The sequence below is a fragment of the Cyprinus carpio genome, chromosome B12 (genome assembly GCF_018340385.1).
Source record: "Cyprinus carpio isolate SPL01 chromosome B12, ASM1834038v1, whole genome shotgun sequence".
NCBI classification, from domain to species: Eukaryota; Metazoa; Chordata; class Actinopteri; order Cypriniformes; family Cyprinidae; genus Cyprinus; species Cyprinus carpio.
In genome coordinates this window covers 5,709,709-5,734,068 of record NC_056608.1, presented here as the reverse complement: position 1 = coordinate 5,734,068, position 24,360 = coordinate 5,709,709, and the positions used below count along the sequence as shown (strand labels likewise).

Sequence of the window (24,360 nt, the reverse complement as noted above, 5' to 3'; positions counted from 1 at the left end):
ATAATTCTGATTAATGGAATATTGGCATGCATGTAAAAGTCCTGACACTGCTTTCTCCTTGCTAAACAAGTACAGTAAAATGTTAAAAAAAAAAAAAAAAAAAAAATATATATATATATATAAATATATATATATATATATATATATATATATATATATATATATATATATATAAATCACTTTCACATAATAGGCATGTTCTAATCTAACCTTATTTATAAAATGAGTCATAAGAATCCATGTGTGAATGATGAATACCTTGACTACATGTTTGTTTGTTAGTTAATGTATTAATTAACACTTTGGGGTAAGTTTTCACACATGAATTCATATGACTCGTTAAGTTTAGTTCTTGATTAGTGCATGCCTTAACTCATCATTCGCTCATATTAAATTAATATTCAATTTAGGTATTAGTACATGATTATTAATGCACTGCTATTGTAACGTGTTACTGGAATGGTATATCCCATTCATTTTTATTCAAATCTCCTATTTTAAAACAGGAAAATTGATTTGCTACAGTTGAAATGGTTTTCTGGTTATGAAATGGTTATGTCTTAAAATGATGGATGTCATTAAAAATAGGGAAATGATCAGAAATAAGCAACCTCTTGTTTACCTAAGGTAGACATAAAGCTTCTTGGTTTATATTTTTAATGTATATAATTGTAGGCTATATAATACACTTTAAAACAGTATTGAAAACCTGTTGCTGCCATAGTAATGGCCCATTTCAAATGTTAACTTTTCGCCTCTTATTTTTATTTTTTTGGCTCTTAACAGCTCCCACTCACTGTGGTGAAGTGGTGATGAAATACTTTTCCTTGAAATATTTTCCAGCATTTCAGTATTGAAAGTGTATTTCTAAAATACATGCAAATTACAGGAAATTGAAACAGTTACTGTACAGTTCTCGGCAGTGGTCAAAATGGATTTAAACTGAATTTTCAGTTGATCCCTTCTTGTTGTAAACACAGAGATGTGGATTCGGACGGCAGTTGGTGTTAGTAAAAACAGTAGGTAATTCAGCCGGGATTTTTATGTGGGTGGTAGAAAAAAAAAAAAACTCTGATCAATCAATAAAATCACTGACTAGCCCCTGTAAATCCTGAAAATAGCTTACATTCCCATAAGAAACAATTACCAGGCTTTTGTCAATTTTTCCTCAGAATTTACAGTTTGGGTCCTTTACCTGATAAAATAACAAAATTTAAAGTGCTAAGGTTAATAAGGATAACTGGTTTAGGATCATGAATGTAAATACAAGCATACAGCAAAAATGCACTCGGGTCTCTCAGAGATTTAAGTTGCAGTCCTACGAAGACTGAAGAAGAGGTTGAATGAACCACTGAATCTTGAACCAGTGCCGTTTTGCACACCGTCCAAACCTCTGCAGCGATGCTTCTCTGAGGTTCCAAGCTGCTTGGACATCTAGACAAACGATCAAAGCAAACCTACGCGGTTAATTGCGTACAATCAAATTTGTCATTTAGAAACTTGGACAGGACAAGGCCGTTATTTTCATTGATGGTCTCCATGATCAAAAAGCACATGGCTAAATGGCCAGACATCTGTCACTTGCATGGCTGAGCAAAGCATTACTCATTAGCATAATAGAAACCAGCCCGTTTGGAATAAAAAGCCTGAACCTCCAGCATATATTATGACCATCGATATGTAACCACCTTGTTTCTGTATAAGCGAGTGACTCGTTCACTCAAACACGCTTTTATGACAAATGTTACAAATCCCAAAGGAAAATAAGCTCAGAGGATTTAATATTCAGTGGCACAGAGTTCCATTTTTAACTTTGACTACTTGCTTTTTTTAATCAATCATCATCTAATACGCTCACATTGACCAACACCCCATTTCAAAGAACTTCGCTTAGGATCAAGGCAAGAAAGCAAGCCATTCTTCAAACTGTAGAACATTTCACAATGGAAATGTTTACAGCACAGTTTCTGTGAGATGAATGGAGTCTCTAGAGACCCAAAGCGCTGTTAACTCATCAAAGATGTGCGTTTTGCTCCTTTGAAGGGATACAACGGTGTCCAACGAAAGGAAATGTACTATCACATTCAAAACAGCTCTCTCGATTTGAGTTAACGAGAACTTATAAATAATATCCCGACCTCACACACACAAACACACACCCTGATCCAGGCTTGGGAAAATCCCTCGCCTTTTGTTTTGGAAAAAATGCTCAGTAGAAAGGTCAAAAATCAGTCCGGCCAACCAGAGTGCTTCATTATTACGTTCAGCGGAAATCAGGCAGACAGACAGTGAGCAAGAGCATTGTCAAGTCATCTATCATGAGGCGCTGGAAAAGCCTGGCAATATTACAAATTGGCTGAGTAATTCCATATGATCCCTGTCGCAAACAGATTCTCTTATATCTGTGTGAGGTACAAACACCGCTGAGGGCTAGAAGTTTGATCCATCTCGCCAGCACATGGAGGCTTACCTCACAGCTCGTGTGTCACATCCAGCGAACGGGATTGTGGGTGGAGGGCTAGGAAACGGCCCAAATCTGTGTTTCCATGAGCACACGGCTTCAGCGTACTGTGCAAGATGTTGTTGCTCACCCTGTGCATCGTTGAGATTGGCATCCTGCACGACTGACGAATCGTGTTTGTTTTTCTATAATTCATTACATCTTGTCAAATAAAGAAGGCAAAACTCAGACTCAGAGGAGAATGGGGCCAAATGTTTTCATAGACAAAAACAAGAATTCAGCAGCGAGGAGAAAACCAAAGCAGGAAGGATCAGGAAAGGGTGAGAACATCACAGGTGCAATGAATGTGAATGGTGACCAGAGGCTTGGACCAGAAGCTCCAAAAGAAAAAAATCATAAAATCATCATGAAAGACTTGTGCGCAGTATTCTAAGTCTTCTGAAACCATACAATACAGTTCTACAATTCAGGAATTTTACATTTTGTATGCCAAAACCTGGAGACATATTAGAATTTTACCATGTTTGTTTCCATCATGCTGATGGAATTTTTTTGAATGGGGTTTTGAATTGGTTAAATGCCTGAAATAAGGTCTGTCAAGCAATATATTTTTCGGCTTATTTTATGACATAAAATACATCAGTAATACCCATTTGAGATTTTTTAAAAGCTTTTACTAACTTTTGCTACACAAACTTCATCTCGGCGAACAGGAAAACTCATACATTTAGTCTTCTGCTTGTACACTGAAAAAAAAAATTGATGACGTTTTACAGAAAAAAAAAAAAAAATGACAGCTGTCGTTGCCAGACCTACACCATAAAAAATATGGTAACAACATTTTAGGTTTTAAAGGCTTAAGTATTAATTCATATTTAAGGGTTTTTGACCCGTTGCTTCATATAACCCAGATTGGACGTCTGATGGCAGATGGAGTATTCTGACGACGATTTTCATACCTTTTATGGACCTTGACACTGTTATTTACTTGGCAGTCTATGGGACATTCTCAAGCTTCCCGGTTTTCATCCAAAATATCTTAAATTGTGTTCCAAAGATGAACGGAGCTTTTACGGGTTTGGAGCGAAATGGGGGTAAGTGATTAATGACAAAATTGGTTCCCTCATCCAGCCCTGAGGGGGCTTCCGGTCCTCCAGTGCCCGCTTCTCGAAAATGCCTGCCCTCCCACCCACTCCTGACTTCTCCACCAAAGTCGTCTGGCAGCCCCTCTGCTCACCCTCAGCCCACCATCATTGCCATCCTCCAGTGTCGTCTGGGTCGGAGTATCCCTCACCTACGCCTCTGAGGCCCGTAGACCCAGCGGCTCCACCTCGGCTTCTAGCTCCTTCGCCTCCACCATCACCCATCGATCCATCAGCTCCACCGGGCTCCCTCATCCCTCCTGCTCCGCCTTGGTTGGGCGTCGACCCGCCATCACCTCTGGACTCCTTTCCTCTGGCCTCCGCCTAGTTGCTCCATCCCACCGGCAGCGTTGGTCTCCTTCCTCCCGCCAGCTCCAACTTGGTCCTCAGTCGCTCCGGCTCCACCACGGATCTCCGGATCTCCGCCTCGGTCGCCAGAGCCCTCGGCTCCACCCTGGCCCCCCGGATCCTCGGCATCCCCCTGGTTTATTGCCTGTCGTCCCCCTCCTGGATATCTGTCCTCCTCTGGAACCTCCTCCTTAGTTCCCACCCATGACCCCCCTTCTGTTGTTTCTATGGTGTGAGGACGCACCTTCCGGGAGGGGGCGTTATGTCAGGATTATGGACTTGTCTGTGTGTTTTTGCTCCGTGACCCAGTTTTTGTCTCCCATTATTTGTATTAATTTGATCCGAGCTGTGTCTTGTTCCTCCCTTATTATCCTGTCTTTAAAAGCCCTAGTCCATTCAGTTCTTGGATGTACCCTATTCCTGGACTCCATTAAAGATTGTTTTGTGTATTCCGTGTCTCCTGGTTCTTCTCTTCACAGAGTGTGACAATACCAACCTATTGAAGTACTTATATCTGTTTTGACTCAGTATTTTGCTGTAAGATTACATTAGATTTTATTCACCGCATCTAGTATGGAAACTTACTGTTAACCGATTAACAGGTTTTTAATGTAGATTTTTAACAGATTTTACTGTTAAAATAACGATATATATATATATATATATATATATATATATATATATATATATATATATATATATATATATATATATTATAATTATGATTTTTTTTTTACAGTGTACAGCTTCATTGCGTTTATAATCAAATTCTTGCAAACTATTCTAATTTAAATTTACAGGGAAAATGTTTTTAAAATAAAGACTAAAAGATTTGTTGGATGCTTAAGCTTAAGTCATGTGATTGTGGTGTAGTTCATTTATAGCCTATGTTTGGCTTTTTACTTTGGTGATATTTATGCTTCAAATGTCAAAATTGTTTTAATTTGTGAAGATTATCATGATGAACAAAACATGCAAAACAACAATAATCCAAAAGTGAAGTTTTGTTGTTGTTGTTGTTGTTTTTTATTGTCTGGAACCAGGGTGATGCTAACTTCTGAGCTGCCCTACAAAAATACGCCACTCTATAGTTTTCCATGCTAATTAGACAGAAATTTAAGTTCATTGAAAATCATGCTTATCTGCCATGGTAGCCATTAAATTTCACTGTATTAAAAATGGCAGCATGGAAATTCTGCAAAATAATTTATTTATTTTTTTCATGGAAAAAAGAAATTCATACAAGTTTATTAAGAAAGACATGATGAGTGAATGATAACACAATTTTCATTTCTGGGAAATTACTCCTTTAATAATCATAAAATACAACAAATGTACCTCAGAGGGAGCTCAGATTTCTGACAATTTTAAAAGCCCAATATGAAATAGATTAAATTATGGCACACAGCACAATACAGGTCTTTGTGCAGACAAGTGCCATGTTTACTTTTTGCGCCCACCCTTCTTGTTAAGGCTTTACTTAGTTGATCCAGCCAGCATACACCTGCTTTTCATTTCCCTCCAAAAATTCCACATCAGCCTGTTGACAAATAACTTTACAACAGTTTACAATTCATCTTCATTCTATAAACATCTGAGGGTTTGAAGGGGCAAAGAAGAGTTTATAAAATGAGTTAGCAATGACGGTAATCCGTCTAGCATCATGCAAGACCAGACAAACATTTATCAATTAATTCATTGTTTCATTTGCCTAAAAAATAATCTAACTATACTAAAACACAGATGTTTACGTTTTCTGAGTCACGCAAGCCTGTGTCGCCACAGTGCTAGGGTGGATGGTGTCAGAGCATTGCTATAAGTAAGGGATAATGTACATCCTGCCGGTTGTTATCTCAGAATAAACCCAGACAGGGTGATCAGGACCCCGACGTGAAGCGATAATGTACATTATCCCGCTTATTACATGGCTAAAAATATTTGTTTTTACCATATATGTTGAAATTAATGCTGAAGTTTTCCATTGTAACATGCATTGGTTAAGTGTTTTCAGTCACAAGATGTTTTCCCACCAAACCTAAGTACGAGCAATAAAAGGTCTAATAGTGATGCATGCATGCATTTTCAAACAACTCAAATATATGAAATCAATGAACCATTCTTTCATTCAATACTGAAAAAGCACAATGTAACAAAAGCAAAACTAGTTGGCAACTAGAACAGTCTACAAAATGAGTATTTAGATAGCAGTATGAGTAGCTAAGCCAATATTCTGTTCAAAAACTAGTTAACATTGCTGCATTCTTTCAGAGAGATGAGGCGAGGTTTCCTGAGGTTTCGCTGTTACCTGATCAGAGCTCTCAGCGTGAGGGAAACGACTAAGGAAAAAAGGCTGAATCCCATCATTGTGCAGGATCATGGAATACCCAGTGGCGCAGACATGAAAACACAGCAGCCATGATGGACAGGAATGCAATGTTGTTGTTGAAAACACATGTAATTTTAGCGGACTGGTATCACTCTACCAAAGACATGCTCTTGGGGCGTGGGATGCTGAGTTGGCAGAAATATTTTCCTCACAGTCAAAAGACTCCTTTAAAAAAGTCCCTTTTATACCATTTTTAAGAAACATTTTTTTTAAATGGTTAGTTATTGTGAGATAATTTCTGAGGTCATTTTCCATGAATTAATTTGTGTCTCTGGGTGCAGGCTGAATTTCACATTCTTACATAGTGTGTTTAGATAAAGTATTTGTTTTCAGCACAAGCATGTTGACATGAGCAGAAAAATACCACTCTTATCTGTTGATCACATTTACAAGGTTCCTTAGGAGATACACTGTGTTATTTCACAGAAGAACTATCATATCCTTAATTTTTAATGTCCCCTAATACAGATGCAAAACATGGCCTGGCCAAGAGTCTACACTTTGGCACATGAGCAGTAGTTTGCAGAAGGTGCAAAACGGCTGCAAAAGATTTGACCATGATGGATGGCCTACATTGTAAGCTGTAAATAAAAATTACTGGAGTTTTACAAGATTTCAGTCTTTTTACTTTAAAATTTTAAATTTAAAGGAATTGTTATTTACTCTCCCTCAGGCCATCCAAGATATAGATGAGTTTGCTGAAATTTAGCATTACATCTCTTCATCACCAATGGATCCTCTGCAGTGAATGGGTGCCGCCAGAGTGAGAGAGTTCAAACAGCTGATAAAAACATCACAATAATCCACAAGTAATCCACTCGACACATGAAGCAAAAAGCTGTGTGTTTGTAATAAACATCACCAAATCATTGTTTCTGGATAAAATAGAAGCGCTCTAGTCATAATATTGCTTTCTCCAGTTAAATAAATCATCCTGTCTGAATCAGAAAAGAAATCTGCAGATATCAAGCAACATCTACAAGTCCAAAATTTTTCTAAACAAATAAGTGGTGTGGATTACTTGTAGATTATTGTGATGTTTATCAGTTGTTTGGACTCTCATTCTGACGGCACCCATTCACTGCAGAGGATCCATTGGTGATTTTTTTTTTTTTTTCTGATGAAGTAACAAACTCATCTACATCTTGGATGGCCTGGGTGTTAGTACATTTTCAGCAAATTTTTGTTTTTGGGTGAACTATTCCTTTAATTCCACATTGCATGCCAATTCTTAGTAATTATTTGTGAAATGTACTAGTAGTTTCTGAGTGAAAATAGTTTCAAATTATATCCTACTCCTTTTGTGTGTGTGTGTGTGTGTGTGGAGGCATGGACTTCACGGACGCACGCAAGCAAAGTCTGTGAGGTTGTACAGTAAATCCAAATTTAGGATGTCGTTTGAGAAATGGTCATTGTTAACTGTTCGTGATATGGTAGGTTGTGTTTGTTTGAAAATCAGGAACTGGCATTCCTGGAGCTTCGCATCAGCTGCGACTACCCAAATTTGTGGCAGCCCAAGGCTCACGGTGCAGCCAGCCGTATCTTCCAGAACAGGCACTTTCCAAGCTCTCTTAACTGGGTCTGCTTATTTTCCCACACCTTACAGGTTAAAACAAATGGAACTTTGACATGGACTGTATTTCTTACCAAGATTGACTTGCCTGCGAGTGCGAGTATGTTTATTTTGAAGGCCAGCATGCTTTAATTCAGGTGCTGAGTCTCATTCCTGCCCTGAGCTGTCTGGCTTCTCCAGCCTGTATTTATTCACAGCCTGCCAATTAGGCCGGCAAGTGTTCGCCCCAAAGACTGTTCTACCCCACTGAATCCAAATACGCCAAGTGTGCTTGTTTTGGCGTGGCCATAAACGTACAGGAGACCTGTTTTGAGTATCCTTCAGGAAAAGCTGTTGTGTCACGAGACACTGATAGGATCTCGAAGTAAATGTGATTTATCACACACTTCACACTTTTGCACAGACTTTCTGCCAACTTTTGCAGAGATCAGTTTGAATGTTATTATTTTTCCATTTTATAAAGCAGATTTTTAACAGGGATTTTAGCATTGCCAAGTAAAGTAATTAAAGTATCAGATATATTACTCATGTAATTTTGTATTTTGTTTGTTTTTGATTTAGAATAAAATTGTAATATTTAATAAGGTAATAATTCAGCACCAAAGGAAAACAACCATTCAAAGATTTAGGGGCAGTAAAAATATTTAATGTTTTTGAAATAAATCTCTTATGCTCACAAAGGCTGCATTTATTTGACCAGAAATACAGTAAAAACAGTAAATGTGAAATATGATTAGAATTTAAAGTAACTGTTTTCTATTTTATTATATTTTAAAATGTAATGTATGCCTTTGGTGGCAATTTTCAGCAGCCATCACTACTTCAGTGTCACAATAGCCATCAGAAATCATCTAAAAAATTTAATAGCTGTCAGAAAAATCTAATATTTTACGAATTTCTCAATTTTTTACCAGTCAGACAGTGCTCACTTGTTCACCAATGGATCGTCTGCAGTGAATGGGTGCCGTCAGAATGAGAGTCAGATAAAAACATCACAATAATCCACAAGTAATGTAAGTAATCCATGCATGTTTGTAATAAACAAATCCATTATTATGATGTTTTTACCCATCTTAATGGTCCAAAACCAATTGTAATATGAGTCATCTAATACGAGTCAAGTAATACATTTCTTCTGATTTAGGAGAGAAATATGCTCAGATCAAGCACCATTTACACTGCTGTTTAACATTGCAAAACAGTTCTTAACAAATATGTTGGTGAATTTTAATGTGAGAGGACAACATAAAGTTAAAACGCCTTGATAATGGATTTGTTTCTTAGAAACATGCAGCTTTTCAGTTCACAAGATGTTAACTGATTGACCGGAGTGGTGTTGATTACTTGTGGATTATTGTGATGTTTTTATCAGCTGTTTGGACTCTCATTCTGACGGCACCCATTCACTGCAGAGGATCCATTGGTGAGTAGAATGGCATTGGAATGGCAGAATTCTCATTTTTGGATGAACTATACTTTTAAAGAATGTTGTTAGGCACAACGCACAGCAGTGTGTGACTTTATTCAAAATACAATATTATATATTATAAAACAGCTCCTATAAAACATTGTCAATCACAAGCCATTTTCATAAAACACTGAAATAAGACCTTGTGTTTTTGTAACTGACAGTTTTCTAAATATGCTTTGAACTAGAAAGTGCTGTCATTTCCTCTTGAAATTGGTATGCTAAAATGTAATAGGCACAATACTTGCAATTACACAAATGAGAAAAAGTGAGCCTCTTTATGTTGCCGAATACATCATTTTGATTCAAATTTGGCTGAGCAAATACACACTAGGCATACTATACAACGCTAGTTATAAAAGTCTGTATTTATTCTATTACCGCAATGGTAGTATTTTGAGGCTTGAGAACCGCAAAGCTGTTGCACTGCTGTATCGTGCATAACTAATTGCAGTATGTCCTTCAGCAGAAATAATTATACATGCAACATGATGCTAACCTATTTTCGACCGCTGCAATCGGCTGCCAAAGCAATGTGGTTTTCCTTACCTTTTGAAAGAAGTCCTCACCTCCGTTGACTCGCCCCTCCGTGGCAGCTGCGGAGAAGAATGGGACATTTCAGAAAAAGCATAACATCAGGAATCACTTATGCTGGCGTATTAACAAAATCAGCAATTCATATCAACACATTCTTCCACATGGCCTTGGGTGGAAAAATGCCTGTGCAATTTAGGCAGGGCGCGGGTCATTTTCCTGTCCATTTGCAGCGAGTCGCCTCTGTAGAAAAATCAATGCATTATACTTTCTAAAGGTTTATGCAGTATTGTAATACATTTTTAATTTAGAAGGTTTAAATGAAGTGTATCTTTTTAATGTAGATTGTGTGGTGCAGTGGGTAAAGCTAGGGGCTCCTATAGTTCTTCTTGAAGATTAGGCTTCCCAGACTCTTTGTCAGCTAAACCAGTTGGGCATAAAATATTTACTTAAAGTAACCTCGGAGATTTTAAGTTAATATTTCAATAATTTAATGTCACATTTGCATGTTCATGGTTTGCTCATGGTCACATGACACAAAAGTAATTTTTTTTAGCATTTTGAGTCCTTATTTTGATTATGTTTATTTATTGTTTATCTTAAAATATTTTATAATTAGACTTAAATATAAAAGTTATGAAATAAAAAGACATAAATACATAAATACAAATTACAATTGTCCTATAAAATAACAAAGGGATACTTAACATTTATTTAATATTTATATAATAAAGATTTAATAAATTATTTTTATACATTTTATTTTACACTGCAAGTTACAATATTAATATTTATGTCTTAAATTCTTGACTTTCAAATGTTCAAATCTTCAAGCTTTTATTTTGGCAGAATCCATACTATATACTTAATTAAATCACAGCCTTTATTTTGATATTCACGCTAAGCTTTTAAGATTTTTTTTTTTTTTTATTACAATCAATTGTGCAGCCACCAGACAGATTTATTTAAATTGTATATTCAGTTTAATTATTAGCAAATGATTTGGGAAACCATATTGTAGATCATGGGACTACCATCGGCAAGTGAATAAGATTCTCCACAAATCGACGTATAAACTATTTTCATGGTTTTGTATAAAAGCATCTGCTAAATGTGAAAATGTAAATGTAACCCACATGAGACAAGTAAACTGACATGCTTGTTTGGTTTTCCAAGAACATATGATTTAAATGAATCAATGAAATACAAAACCACGACTTGTTCAGCAAATTTAGATGTTGTTTAAAGACTTCAAAACCACAAAATGATGTCAACAACTATTTTGGTTCAGATTTTTCCAGATCAGGAACGTGACCTACACTGAGAGATGCAGGCATAGTCTTGTTGGAACAAGCTTTAAAATGTGCGTCTACTGTAATCCAGGCAAATGTGACGTGTTTATTTATATCCAATGAATTACAGGGAGAGTTTTTTTCAGAGCAGATTGACTAAAAATTGCTCAAACCACAGGCACCGGCTAAACCAGTCCTGCTTTACCGCTAAGATGTGCCATCCAGTGGAGGAACCTCTGGAAGCCCTGAGAACAAACTGAACTCTACAAGTTAACTACGTTCAGAGAGAAAACAGAATTACTCATTTTTCTGTGATTGGCCAAGAAACAAACCCAAACAGACTCTAATGGATTTATGAGACTGTGGAAAGACCTCAGGAAACTTTTCATAAACACCATAACCTTCTCAAAAAATATGAACAGAATTTGACCATTTAACTCCATGTTGCTCAAAACATTTGATGTGTGGCCACCATGTACCAATGACAAAGTGTGGTCTGGACACCCACAGTTTGTTCTCTCACTGTTGCACAACAAAACTGGAAAACACTTGTGAAAATCCAATCCAATCAGATTGCTTGACCAATACACAACTTTTTGCATTCCTGTAGATCAAACAGTAGAGCGACACACTAACAACAAAGTCATGGTTCAATTTCCAGGAAATGCAAGAAACTGTGAAATATATACCTTAAATGCAAAAGTTATTTTGGACCATAACTGTAATGTACATGTTAATTTCAGGAGTTCGTCCACAGGTTTTTAATCACAAAATCGTATTTTGGCAACATTTTGGCAAACAGAAAATAAAACAGCACACACACACACACACACACACACACACACACACACACACACACACACAAACACACACACACAAATCTTACAGACAGAATTGTATTTTATATGTGAACTATCCTGTTAACATATTTCATCTTCACAATATTTTTATAACATGTTTGATAGGATAGGCACCATTAGAAGCCATTGTCAAACAGACAATGCATGTACGCCTGTGACTGCACATCAGCTTAATTCTACATTACTGTGCCAAGGTACTAGTAATAAATGAAAAACGCTGATGTAATTTATTCTATAACTGTCATTGCCATTTTATAAAAGCAATAAGCCACACAAGGCAGTGAGTTACTGTGATTTTACCACACATAAGGGTTTTGCCCACAGAAAGGTACATTTAACATATTTTTCATCATAACTACACTTGGGAGGTCAGGCAACTGCTCTTCCCGCTAACATCTGTACAATAGCTTCAAAGACAGATATCTTTTTGTAGTTTTGATCATGATTTTTACTTGGCACTTAATGTCTTACTGCTTAGCGCAGCGTGCCAACATAAGCCAAAGCCTTATGGAACATAAGAATAAATCAACAAAATGCTCAGCTCTACAGATAAATGTCAAGACTTTGTCCGTCATCACATACAGTGAATATAAAAACATTTCTATGAATTGCTGGCACAGGTAAAACATTCATTCTTTTCCAAGATGGGCTGTGTTCAGGGAACGCTTCCCCAAAGCAGATTAGTGGCCCAAATGTCTTCTTTGGGACTAGATTTCTTCCCTTCGGAGCAAAGTGCAAAGTTAAAGAACACAGCGCTGCCAACATCCTCTCATGCACGGTTGGCGGTTAACCTCACTGTAAGCAAAGAAGGCCACCAGGTTACTGAGACTGGATAGGCTACACCGGTATGAGAGGAGGCCTTTATAAATGGGTTTGTGTTCTATAGAGAACATAATCTTCATGTAATATCTCACACCGTTATGGGAAAGCTAAACAGCACTCATCTTGGTTCATTTCCTCCACTTATGTCAGCTTATATTAGGGTGTATTATGATACCTGGTAATGCATCTAGAAACCGAACAATTCCAGTTTGTATTTAAAGGATGAATCTGAAATAGTAGAGATGCTATAAGAACAATTTTATTCAAAGTATTTTCAGAATGCACTGATATTATTGATGAGGCAATAATTATTTTCAAATTACAGCCAATGGCAGATAAATTAATGATTTTCATAATCATTTTAAATACTTACTAAGAATTTAGGAATCACAACATCATAATGTACAGAATGGAAAAGAAGACATTTTTGGGACATCCAGGGACATTCTCATTTGTAAAAACGAAAGAAAAAAAATTAAGAAAGTGAAACTAAAATCCTAACAATACATACAGTTTTCTTTGAGGGTTAGGGTTTTGTTACAGTATTTATAAGTAGCTCATTATAAAACCATAAGTCATTTATGGAATTCGCCATTTAGATAATAAAACGTGTTTGTATTTGTGTTAAACATGTAAATAAAAATATAGTTGCTGTTATTTAATTCCACAGCCTAAGAGCAATAGCATAAATTTCATAAGTCATCACAACCTGAGTGGAATAATTCATCTCACTGCATTGTAACTTGCTATTATAACATTTTTTTCCCCTTTTTTTTCAGATTTATAAAATTTTGAGTGTAATTGCCTTTTAGATACCTCCCTCTGTAACTATGTTCCTGTACTCTATTTGTCATTATGAAACATTCAGTGTTTCAGTAAATTTATTCCCATTACATGGCCAAAATGCACTATTTTATCAATTTAGTTAATTGCATTTTATTAGGATTAATTTTGCCTGTAGATAAAATGTTCTGCAAAGGTCAGATGGCCTGGAAGCTTCTTGCCTCTTTCATAATTTTTAATTTTTGTGCCATTATTAAATGATTAATTGTTTCCATTTGATTCCCTTAATATTCTGTTGGGTGATGTATAACAATCCTCTACAGGATAAACTTGAACAGTTTATCATTATATGCATGGGTATATTGTATATTGTATTATATATAAGTATATTGTTCTTAAGGGCAGCTAGATGACATATAAATGTAAAAATAGGACAAATGCAACATTTAAAAAATCCCTATTATCTAATAACTTTTTAAAATTAAATACATTCACTGGACAAAGCAATGTTATGGATTATGGACACATATTTTAGCCAGAAACAATTATTAAAATGCCTTGATGGATTTGTATCTTACAAACATGGTTTTTGCTTCACAAGGTGTTAATTGTTGGACTGGAGATTACTGATGTTTTCAGCTGTTTTTACTCTCATTCTGACGGCACCCATTCACTGCAGAGGATCCATCGGTGAGCAAGTGATAATACTACATTTCTTTAAATCTGTTCTTTTGTGGGAAAGTTGTTATTTTGGTGTTAGATGGCCTGAGGGTGAGTACATTTTCAGCTAATTTTCATTTTTAAGTGGACTTTTTTTAAACAATGAGTCAATAAAAACTTGCTTTTTTATTACAACTCTACACTATATTCTCCACAGAAACCATGATCATTCATTAACATGTCAGTTTTCAGGAGTGCTCATTAATTTAAATGAATGGGAATCCTAACAGACAGCTCCAGGTATAATATGCCTATAATAAGCCTCCTTGCTAAGCTTCTGTTTTAAGTAGATTCTTAAACAGAACAAATACTGTGGTTTAATCCTCCTCTGTCACGACTGTTAACATTATTACATGTTACTAGCACTCCTGATCTTACTTAAGGCAGTGGAATCTTAATGGTCAAAGTTCTAGCCTGCAAAAACAAGGGTTATAAGTTCAATTACAGGTGGGAGTTACACATGAACTGAAAATTAATGAGATCCCATTCAGTTCTTTAGGAATTCTGGCACTTGATGCAAGTTTGCTTCAGAGGGACTCTATCTTTTATTTGCGCACTTTAAATTGCTTATGATGGAAAACGTATCTATTAAATATGTCATTACGCTGGTTCAATGGATCTCTGCGGGAACAACGGCCCGCTGTTGCCTGGAAACCACCAAACAATTGCACAGATGTGTGATGCTGCCAGGTCCAAGGCTCCAACTGGATTTGCTGACCTCATAACTGTTGGCTACAATATCATGATCTTACAAACTGATGTCATGGAAATGTTGCATAATGCAAACAGCAGAATACTGATGGTCTTGATGGTTTTTGCATGCATAAACAGTTGTAAGTTAAACGCATCACAAATTACAAACATTTAAAGCCTCTAGAGACCATATTAGACCATGAGCACAGAGGTTTGTAACATTTAATGACATACAGTGACGCAATTTGTCCAAATGTATTTCATACCTAGCAATGCACAGATGGCTAAACAATAAAATAATTCTTATCCCCATAGATGCAGGAGGAAATATCAGATCCTGAAATTATCAGTGCTTCATTAAATGAAATAAAAGACACTGAAGTCCAAGATTCTCAATTCACGACCACTCGATTAAAAAATATATAATAATAATAATAATAATAATAATATTATTTTTTATTAATAATAATAATAAAAAAGATGTTATTTTTTTTTGTGACTTACGAAGGTAATGTATTTTTGTTTTAAAGTATAATATTGTATTTCACAAAATTTTGTCTGCCAAATGAAAGTCAGTGTGGTGTAACCAACATAATGGAAGGCAAGTTATTGGACTCTTCTAGACCCTCGTGACTGTATTTCAAGATCAGTAAGGTTTTTATTACATTTGGGTTTTCAGATATCCGGTGGAATAACTCCTCAAAATATTCATGATTAGCAAAAAAATACTTTTAACTTTAAAATATATTTGAAATAATACTTTGAAAATTTATAAAAATGTATTTACATAAAAATACTTATATTACATTCAGTCAAGGTACAAGGAAAATACCATTTATCCCTTTTAATTGGTTGCACCATTTGACATTTTTAGAGTAATTGGGCCTTATTTATGTTAAGCAGCAAATTTGAATTTCATGTTGCATGAACAAAATGCTTTAAATCAAACCTCTTATTAAAAATGGAATAAACATTTCCCCAAAAAAGTATGAAACCAACATAAATAGACTACAAAGATTACCCTTCCATGAACTTGGCCGGCACATACTGAGTTTTACAAGATTTTTCCTTTCATCAACTCGGATATCCTTTGTCTCTGACCCGTAAAGAAAGTTAACGGAAACCATTAAAAATGATAAACAAAGCTTGCAGTTTGTCTGCAGATTGTGGCACATTTTTCACATGCGAGTCAGTCTGGAAGAATGCACGCTTTCTCCAGATTATCTGTGGATGGAGGGTACATACCATCACCATAGCACTATCCACCAAAAGCTGGACTCAACAATGTATTGAGAAACCATTATCGGCAGCTGCCTTTCTTGGCTCTGTTTACTGGGATAAGGATCCATTAATAGGAGTGTTCAGTTTAAGAGTCTCCCATTTAAAACCAGACATACTGGAGATTATCTGCTTTGGGGCCATATAATAAATAAGTGTAAAATGTACATGTAAAATGTAATGTTTACAATTCATCTATTTTCTAAATGAATGTTTTAGATCTTACTGTGAAGGATTTATCTATGCATATGTGTCCTTTAGGGGGGTTTCACACTGGCACTTAAGTTCGAAACAGGGCATGGTTTGTATGAAATGATATTAATGTGAAAGCTGTCATGTGGACCCGGAAGCACACCGGAGTTCCAAACCCGAGACTACCTGAAGGAGATGGTCTGAGTTCGGTTGCAGTGGAACTGTGGCACGGTTCGAGTGAATGTGATAGCAACTCGGACTCCGGTGCACACTTGGACAGAACGTAAAGTACTATGCGCAGGTATTTTAACTGCTAATGATGTCATTAGTTAATTAGTCAACAAAACACATGTGAGGGATGACAGTGGTGATGATTTACTTTAGATACGAGCAAGAGTTAGCATTCAGTGTAATGCTGTTACACTGCATATAGTGGGGTATAGGTGTATAGTGAGAGCAATCAGAGCAGCAAATGAATGGTTCACAATCAGCTGTCTCCTCAAAACAGTCAGTTTGCAAGCCTTCATGCGACACACATACAGTAAACGCAAGTGCTGTTCACTTTGCCACGTATAATAACACCAAATCAAATAAAAAACACAATATATTCACGAACGTTCTCCTTTCTATCATTCGCCGTGCACATTTGTGATGACGTAAGATGAACACAAAAGCACCAGGGTTTGGAAGAATCAAGTAGGTATGAAATCAGACCAACACCACAGTGGGTGGGGGGGGGGTTGTTTGGGGTTAGGTGGGCCCCAGGAACAATCGCACTCAGGCTTGGACCACAGCGATCGTGCCCAATGTAAAAGGCCCTTTAGAATGGGTATTTTTAAATTGGGAATGTTTGATGTGGTCTTATTTTTAATGATGCATGCAGGACTTGTCCAATCATTTTGTTTGCTTAAACTCTGCCCCTTTTGTATAATTGACTGTAAACTCGCATTCAAATCCGTCTCAATTCTGTCAGCAACTAATGGACAGTCTTGTGTAGCCAGACCTTTAGACTGACGGCAGAAGGTCTGGGAACCTTGGCTGCTTTTGTGCCACATCATGTTTAGGGACGTGGAAATGTCCCCGCAATAACAGACTTGTGTGTAAAACTCCTGGACATATTTTTAAAAGTTTATGCTGAAAATTTTTATATTTCACATACTTTTTTATTTTGTGGCCTTTTTTTTTTTTAACGAATTTACCGTTATTTTTGAAAAGGTCCTGTTCACACGATCTCTTAATGGTAATTTACCGATAATTTACCAGTAAAAGGGTGTGAAAGGAAATATTGTCACATTTGTAAACACAATGACTTTCTTCTTCCATGAGAGGGTTTCGCATCACAGCATCATTGTTTCGAGGCACTAACAATAAAGAACGTGACACACACGGAAATCCTGTATAATTCAACCAATCAGATGACGACTTCAAAACTCCCAAAGTGTTTCCAATATTGTGTGCCATATGTACAGTATTAAGATGTTCAGCCAATGGTCCGTGGGCGGGACGTCTGAGGCTGAGACTAACTGATGGATAGAACCAAGCCCCCGCCCTACATTTTTTTCTTTACGACAACCAGATTCACTTGGATGTATGTAAAAATATAGATCTGTAGGTACTTCTGTTACATTGCAACTTTAATGCATTAATGTTAAGTGGTATAATCATTACTTTCAAAAACATTTTCAAAAAATGTTCAAAGTCCCTTTTATTGATAACTTGCCACTTCAAAATCGGTCACACTGTCTTCTTGTAGTTTTTTTTTTTTTTTTTTTTTTTTTTTAAGAATTTTAGCCTTTTGAAAACACAATGACATTTTTACTTTGATTCCAAATAAACTGAACTCAAATATGAAAAATAGCACAAATAATAGAAACTTAAAAGTAGAAATTAAAACTATTTCCCACTGCATGTCTAAATATAAATATACTGGATGTTTAATGTAACTTCTCGTTAAAAACAAAAATAAAAAAAAGTGCCACGTCACTGACCCTGCAGGAAGCTTAAATGCTGCTTTATGCAAATATCTGGAAAACCACAGCCAGTAGGCAAGCAGAAATCCTGGAAATAATTCATCCTCTAATTTACGCCTTAAACTGTGTGGATTTTTAAGCACAATATGTGTATTAAAATTAAAATGCCAATGACATTACTCATTCTGCCGAGAAACTCTTGGGTGGATTCTACAAAATTGTTTTAAATGAACTGAGAGTATCACCTAAACACGAACTAGGAAATGTAATTATTGATTATTTTTGTATATAATGCCAATGCCAATGCATAAAAGATTTTTTGTCTCCTCAACATAACCGGCATGCCTATAAACAAAATGTGACAATCCAAGATGTACCACATTTACAGGTTTGATTGCTTTGAAAAACAACCATTTGGTTTTCGACTCAGATGAGTTGAGTTAGTAGCTGTAATGTAATGGCTCGTTCTTTTCCTTGTCATAACAAAGTCTCTGGTCCACGCCAGCATTTTTTAAAAACAGAGACTCTCCAACAGCTGCAGTGAATTATGTGCTGTGAGCGCTGGGACTCTTCCGCCCACCACCTCTCAAGGGTCTCTCAGACCCGAACAACACAAACCAGGGTTTCCTGAATGGTCCCAATATACTTGATTCTACCACCTTTTACAGACTGATTTCCATTCTTTCCAACAGTTATTGGCCTTTTGCATTGTATTAGGCTTGCTATGTGCCAGCTGAGCTGCTTTGTCTTTCCGATGTGCTTAAAACGCCATACCACTATGAACTCAAGATCAAGGCCACAAGCGATTGACCTCAGCAGTAGTTCTTGGGGAAAATGCCACGTTTACCCTCTGAAAGCTAAAGAGAACAGTGTTTCCCTAGGCCTCCATCCAGAGGACAGTTAGCCCCAAGCACATTCCTCACCGGACTCACTTCCTGTCTCTATACTTTCATCCAACAGACAACAAAAAGATGAATTTTTTAACCAGGCCTCAGCCAAGCCCGTGCACAAACATACCCAGAACACATCTAGCCAAAGTACACTTAACACACATGCAGTTTTAGAATGTACTCTTTGTATTTCCATAAAAAGAAGGCAATTTTAATGTCTTAGTTTACTAGGAATTTAGTAAGCAAGGATACATAGTAAATAAATGATAATCGTAGTAAACAGAAGGCTTTAAAATGGAAAAAATAACTCTAAAGCAAAACCCAAAAGCTAATGTCTTGGTGAAACAGTTCACCTAAAATTCCCACATTATAACACGCTATAAAAACTGAAGTGTTTTACAAAATCACCAGGCAGCAACAATGTTTTATTCGGGTTCCCCAGAATGGATCAGTCCCATCTGTGATAAGAGTTATGCTTGTTAAACAAGGCATTTGATCCCTTCCTGTTTGGACTCTCAAAGTGCCCGAGTCTGACTTACACTGATCAAAGACGTTGACTCGGTGAGCTTTCAAGTAAACTTGTTTGGGAATGTCTTTTGCAAGGGTACTTTTGCAAATCTCTAGCCAAGATTTGGGAAGAGAAACCGTTTCCATCTCATCTAAGATGCGTAATGCAAAACAGTCTGAGCTTTGGAAATTTGGAAAAACCCAAAGTCCTTGATGTAGACTGGACAGAGAGAACTACTCCTTTATTGTGCAAACTCTATCTATAAAGTCAAGAAATTGTAATAATAAACAATCTCTAAAATACGCAGTCAGTGACTGCTAAACAGTTATCTTGACCCATGAAGAGGGCTTTGATCGTCACCACTGCATTCCTACATTATAGTGTGAACAATTGGGTTGACTTCTCCCAACTCTGAACCCATCTCGCTTGTTTCCATGAGTCTTTTTCCATTTGGTCTTAGAGTAAATAAAGCAGGATGTTACAAGTATCAGCCAAAAAATCTTATGTATAAAGAAGGCATTAGTTCATTTGTAGCTACTATTTATCTTTAACAATGACTAATTTGATTTTTGCTCATTAAAATGCTGCTTATATGTAGGCAGCTCACTAGATTTTCAACAGACTGTATTTTGCATTCTATGGGTGCTGATCCTCAGGCACAGAAGCATGCATATCATTTTGACACTGGTGCAGTGAACATAAGATTAAACAGACACAGCTGACAATTCATCTTGGTGTGAACACATTCCTTTTCGACATAATCTACACAAATGTAATAATTAATACACATCTGGAACAGAAAACAATTTCAGGCCTCCTTTATGTGATTCATTACTGATTTTAGAGAATTCCATAATGACAGTGAGCCATTCCTCCACATGAGCCAGCTAAAAAAGTTATAAAATTAAATGATTTATAGTTGTTCCCATCCAAGAGGTATAATAAGCTTCATAAAAGCAGTCTTGAATGTAGCTTAACTGTTGTCGTTATATCTGATGGACTAAATGCTTTTGGAGCGAACAGCTGTGTTGTTAACATTTCTGAAAACAAGACGGTGAGCAGTTCTCTCCAGTCACCTCTAACTTTAAAATTTGTGAACATTGCTCTTATGATTAACAACTTTTAAGTCCTTCTTAAAAAAATAAAAAAATAAAAAAAACAACACTCAATCTTGTAACAGCTGCCAATGAAGTATGCATCCATTGACGAAATTGAACAATATGACATAAGAGAATGTCTATTCAAAGAAAAACAAAAATATATGTTTTTCCCCCCTCACAATAAAAGTGCTTTCTACATCTACGGATCATAGAATTGCTGGTTTGGATATGTAACGCAAGGTTGTGTTTGTAATTCTAGTTTTTACTGATCTTATATCGAATTGTGTAATGCTGAATTCCTATCATTTCGTTTGGAAAATATATCTCATAATTTAGACAAGCTTCTCTGTGCGTCTTCTAGGAAAATCCTAATCCTAATAGCATTCCTTCAGCAAGCAGGTTGATCAAATACACTCTAAACCCGAGGAGATGCTGAATGACCTCAGCAGGAAGGATTGCTGTGGTGAACTGAACTTAGAGACTTTGTGAGTGTAGGATGATGATGATGATGATGATGATGATGATGTCCCTTTCTGAACTCACTCAGAACCATGAAACTACATGGAAAGCATGACCCGACATGGACAAAATATTAGAGCAGAGAGCTTCGAAGCTTTTTACAATCCCTAGAGTCGGGAGAATGAGAAGTCCTTGTCGATTTTTATCAACTACTTGATAAATTCACTAGTTAAATTAACAAGACGACAACAGATTAAAGGAAAAAGTGGCATTTATAAATGATTTGTGTCTCTACTTTAAACCAATACAACATTTTCTTTGGTCAGTTCTACTCTACTAAGTGAACCCCACATGCAGTCAGAACTCATTGTCCCAAAATGAAATTAGGGAAAACACAACATTCAAGGCTAATGTCCAAAGCAGAAATGCGTTAACACTGCACCCTATTGACTGAGTTGGTCACTACACACATACTGTGGAAGAATACAGTACAGTTCTCTTTCTTACATCAAAACAAAATTGGAATTTTACACTAAACACCTGAATATAAGAAAAATGAAATAAAAGCATATATTACATTTACATTTAATCATTTAGCAGACACTTTTATCCAAAGCGACTTACAAATGAGGACAATGGAAGCAATCAAAATCAACAAAAGAGCAATGATATACAAGTGCTATAACAACATATATAATTATATATTCAATAATGTTTTGGAATAGGGGGTTAGCCTATTTTCCAGGTGTACATTAAAAATCAGAAAAATTATACAACCAATATTTTGAACAATCAATCCTTAAATATGTTTAAATGACAGATAGTATTATCCATTTCCAAACTATACAAACTTTCTTCAAAACAATTGGAAGCTATGTATGTAGCCTAAACTGAACAATGGAGCCTAAACTACTGGCTTTTCTAAGTCTGGGCCGCTGGATTATTGCATATAATTTTCATTAGAGCCTACTATTTATTTAAACTAACGTTTCTGAAAACAAAATGGGCATGGACGCGAGAATCACACAGGAGTTGAACAAAGGAAGATAAACTTAACTGGATCTGCAGATGCTGGAAGCAATGCATTAGATTTGGCATTACAGTGTTTGTTCAGTTAAATAAAACAATGATTAACACAACAGCAATTGTGCATTTTGAGTAGTAAACTGAGTTTTACTTGCAGAGTGTTTGTTTGTTTCTTTCAAACTCTTTAAACTCTCTAAATTGGTGATAGTTGTCATGGAAACAACAGTTTTACCTAATAGCATGATTTCCAGTTTTTTCCGGTCCACTCGAAACCTCTCCTCGGTCCACTCGGGGTCCGGAGGCGCCGTGGGTCCGCTGGAGTCATCCTCAGACACGGGCAGAGGGGAATCGGCGCTTCGCTCGCTGTTGGAGCCCGGATCGGACTGCTGTAAGTATCCGCTTAAGGGTTCACACTGAGCGGCCATGACTTCACAGAGCACCGCTGACTCTCCGCAGCCGTCAGATCAGATCATTCCCGCGGAGAGTGAGCGCCAGTCATTGCGGCCACGGGCTCTGTGTGACTTACATCAACCGGAGGACTATAAAGTGAGGGCAGGCAAAAGCAGAGCGCCGCCCTTTGTTCAATACGGAGGAAGGGTGGATGGAAGGGGTCTGTCACAAACTGAGCTGTCTTCTAAACACCATTTTTGGCCCGTTAGGAGTCAGCAATATGATGCCCCCAAAAGGCGTGCGGTCTATGTCTAGATAAGCATTGTTTACAAATACTGCATGCTTTGTTTTAAAATATATATATATGTCTTCTAATATATATATATATATATATATATATATATATATATATATATATATATATATATATGGTCTATGTCTAGATAAGCATTGTTTACAAATACTGCATGCTTTGTTTTAAAATATATATATATAAACATACATTTTAGCGTTTTTATATTAATGTTTAGTTATACTGGGGAAGTTTTTTTTTTAAGTTGTACCATGAGAATGCAGAATTACTCAAGCATGATTTATCTGATGAGTGGTGATTTCATAAAAGTATTAATAATAAAGATTTTATTAATAAGACATTAAGTATGTGTGTGTGTGTGTGTGTGTGTGTGTGTGTGTGTGTGTGTGTGTGTGCGTGTGTGTATACACACTTATGTTTTAAATACTATATAATTTTATAATGTAAATGCATTAAAATATTTCATGATAAAATTACAACATATGTAACAATATAATATATAAACAATATAATATAAATGCATAATATAATATAATATAAAATAACAATATAGTTCACTATATATATATATATATATATATATATATATATATATATATATATATATATATATATATATATATATATATATATATATAATTTAATATAAATGCTTAAAAAATATATTTTCATTAATGTGATAAAATAACATTAGTATGTAATATTATATAATATAATAAAATAATTTGCTATAATAAACAGTAGTTTTAAAATAGGCCTACAGTTTAATATTGAGACAATTATGATGCCATAATGTGTACATATAAAATAAATATATTAATATTTTATAATATGCTATAAATTATTATTATTATATAAAGTACATTACAAGTATAAGATATTTATTAATGTGATAAAATAACCGTTTATTAATATAATATAAATAATATTTAAATATGTAATATAATATACATAATATAGTAGTTATAAAATAGTTTACAGTTTAATAGTAAGAAAATTATGACACAATATAAGACCATATTAGATAAATATAGACTAATAACATATTTGTATTTTTTATATGCATTAAAATAAATAATTAAATAACGATAAGAAAATAACAACAGTATATAATATAATATAATATAATATAATATAATATAATATAAATTC

The 24,360-nt window shown here is 35.7% G+C and overlaps 1 protein-coding gene across 1 annotated transcript in view; it reads right to left on the bottom strand.

Annotated features, from left to right (window-relative positions):
* The window catches only part of LOC109085093 (protein bicaudal C homolog 1-B-like), a 52,348-nt gene extending 29,194 nt beyond the window's left edge, over positions 1 to 23,154 (bottom strand). Inside the window, exons 1-2 of the mRNA XM_042734714.1 lie at positions 22,738 to 23,154; positions 9,928 to 9,974 (exon numbers count right to left, since the gene is read on the bottom strand). Coding sequence (XP_042590648.1) covers positions 9,928 to 9,974; positions 22,738 to 22,930 — 240 coding nt within the window. The 5' untranslated portion in view covers positions 22,931 to 23,154. The remainder of the gene's footprint in view (positions 1 to 9,927; positions 9,975 to 22,737) is intronic.
* Between the last annotated feature and the right edge of the window lie 1,206 nt (positions 23,155 to 24,360).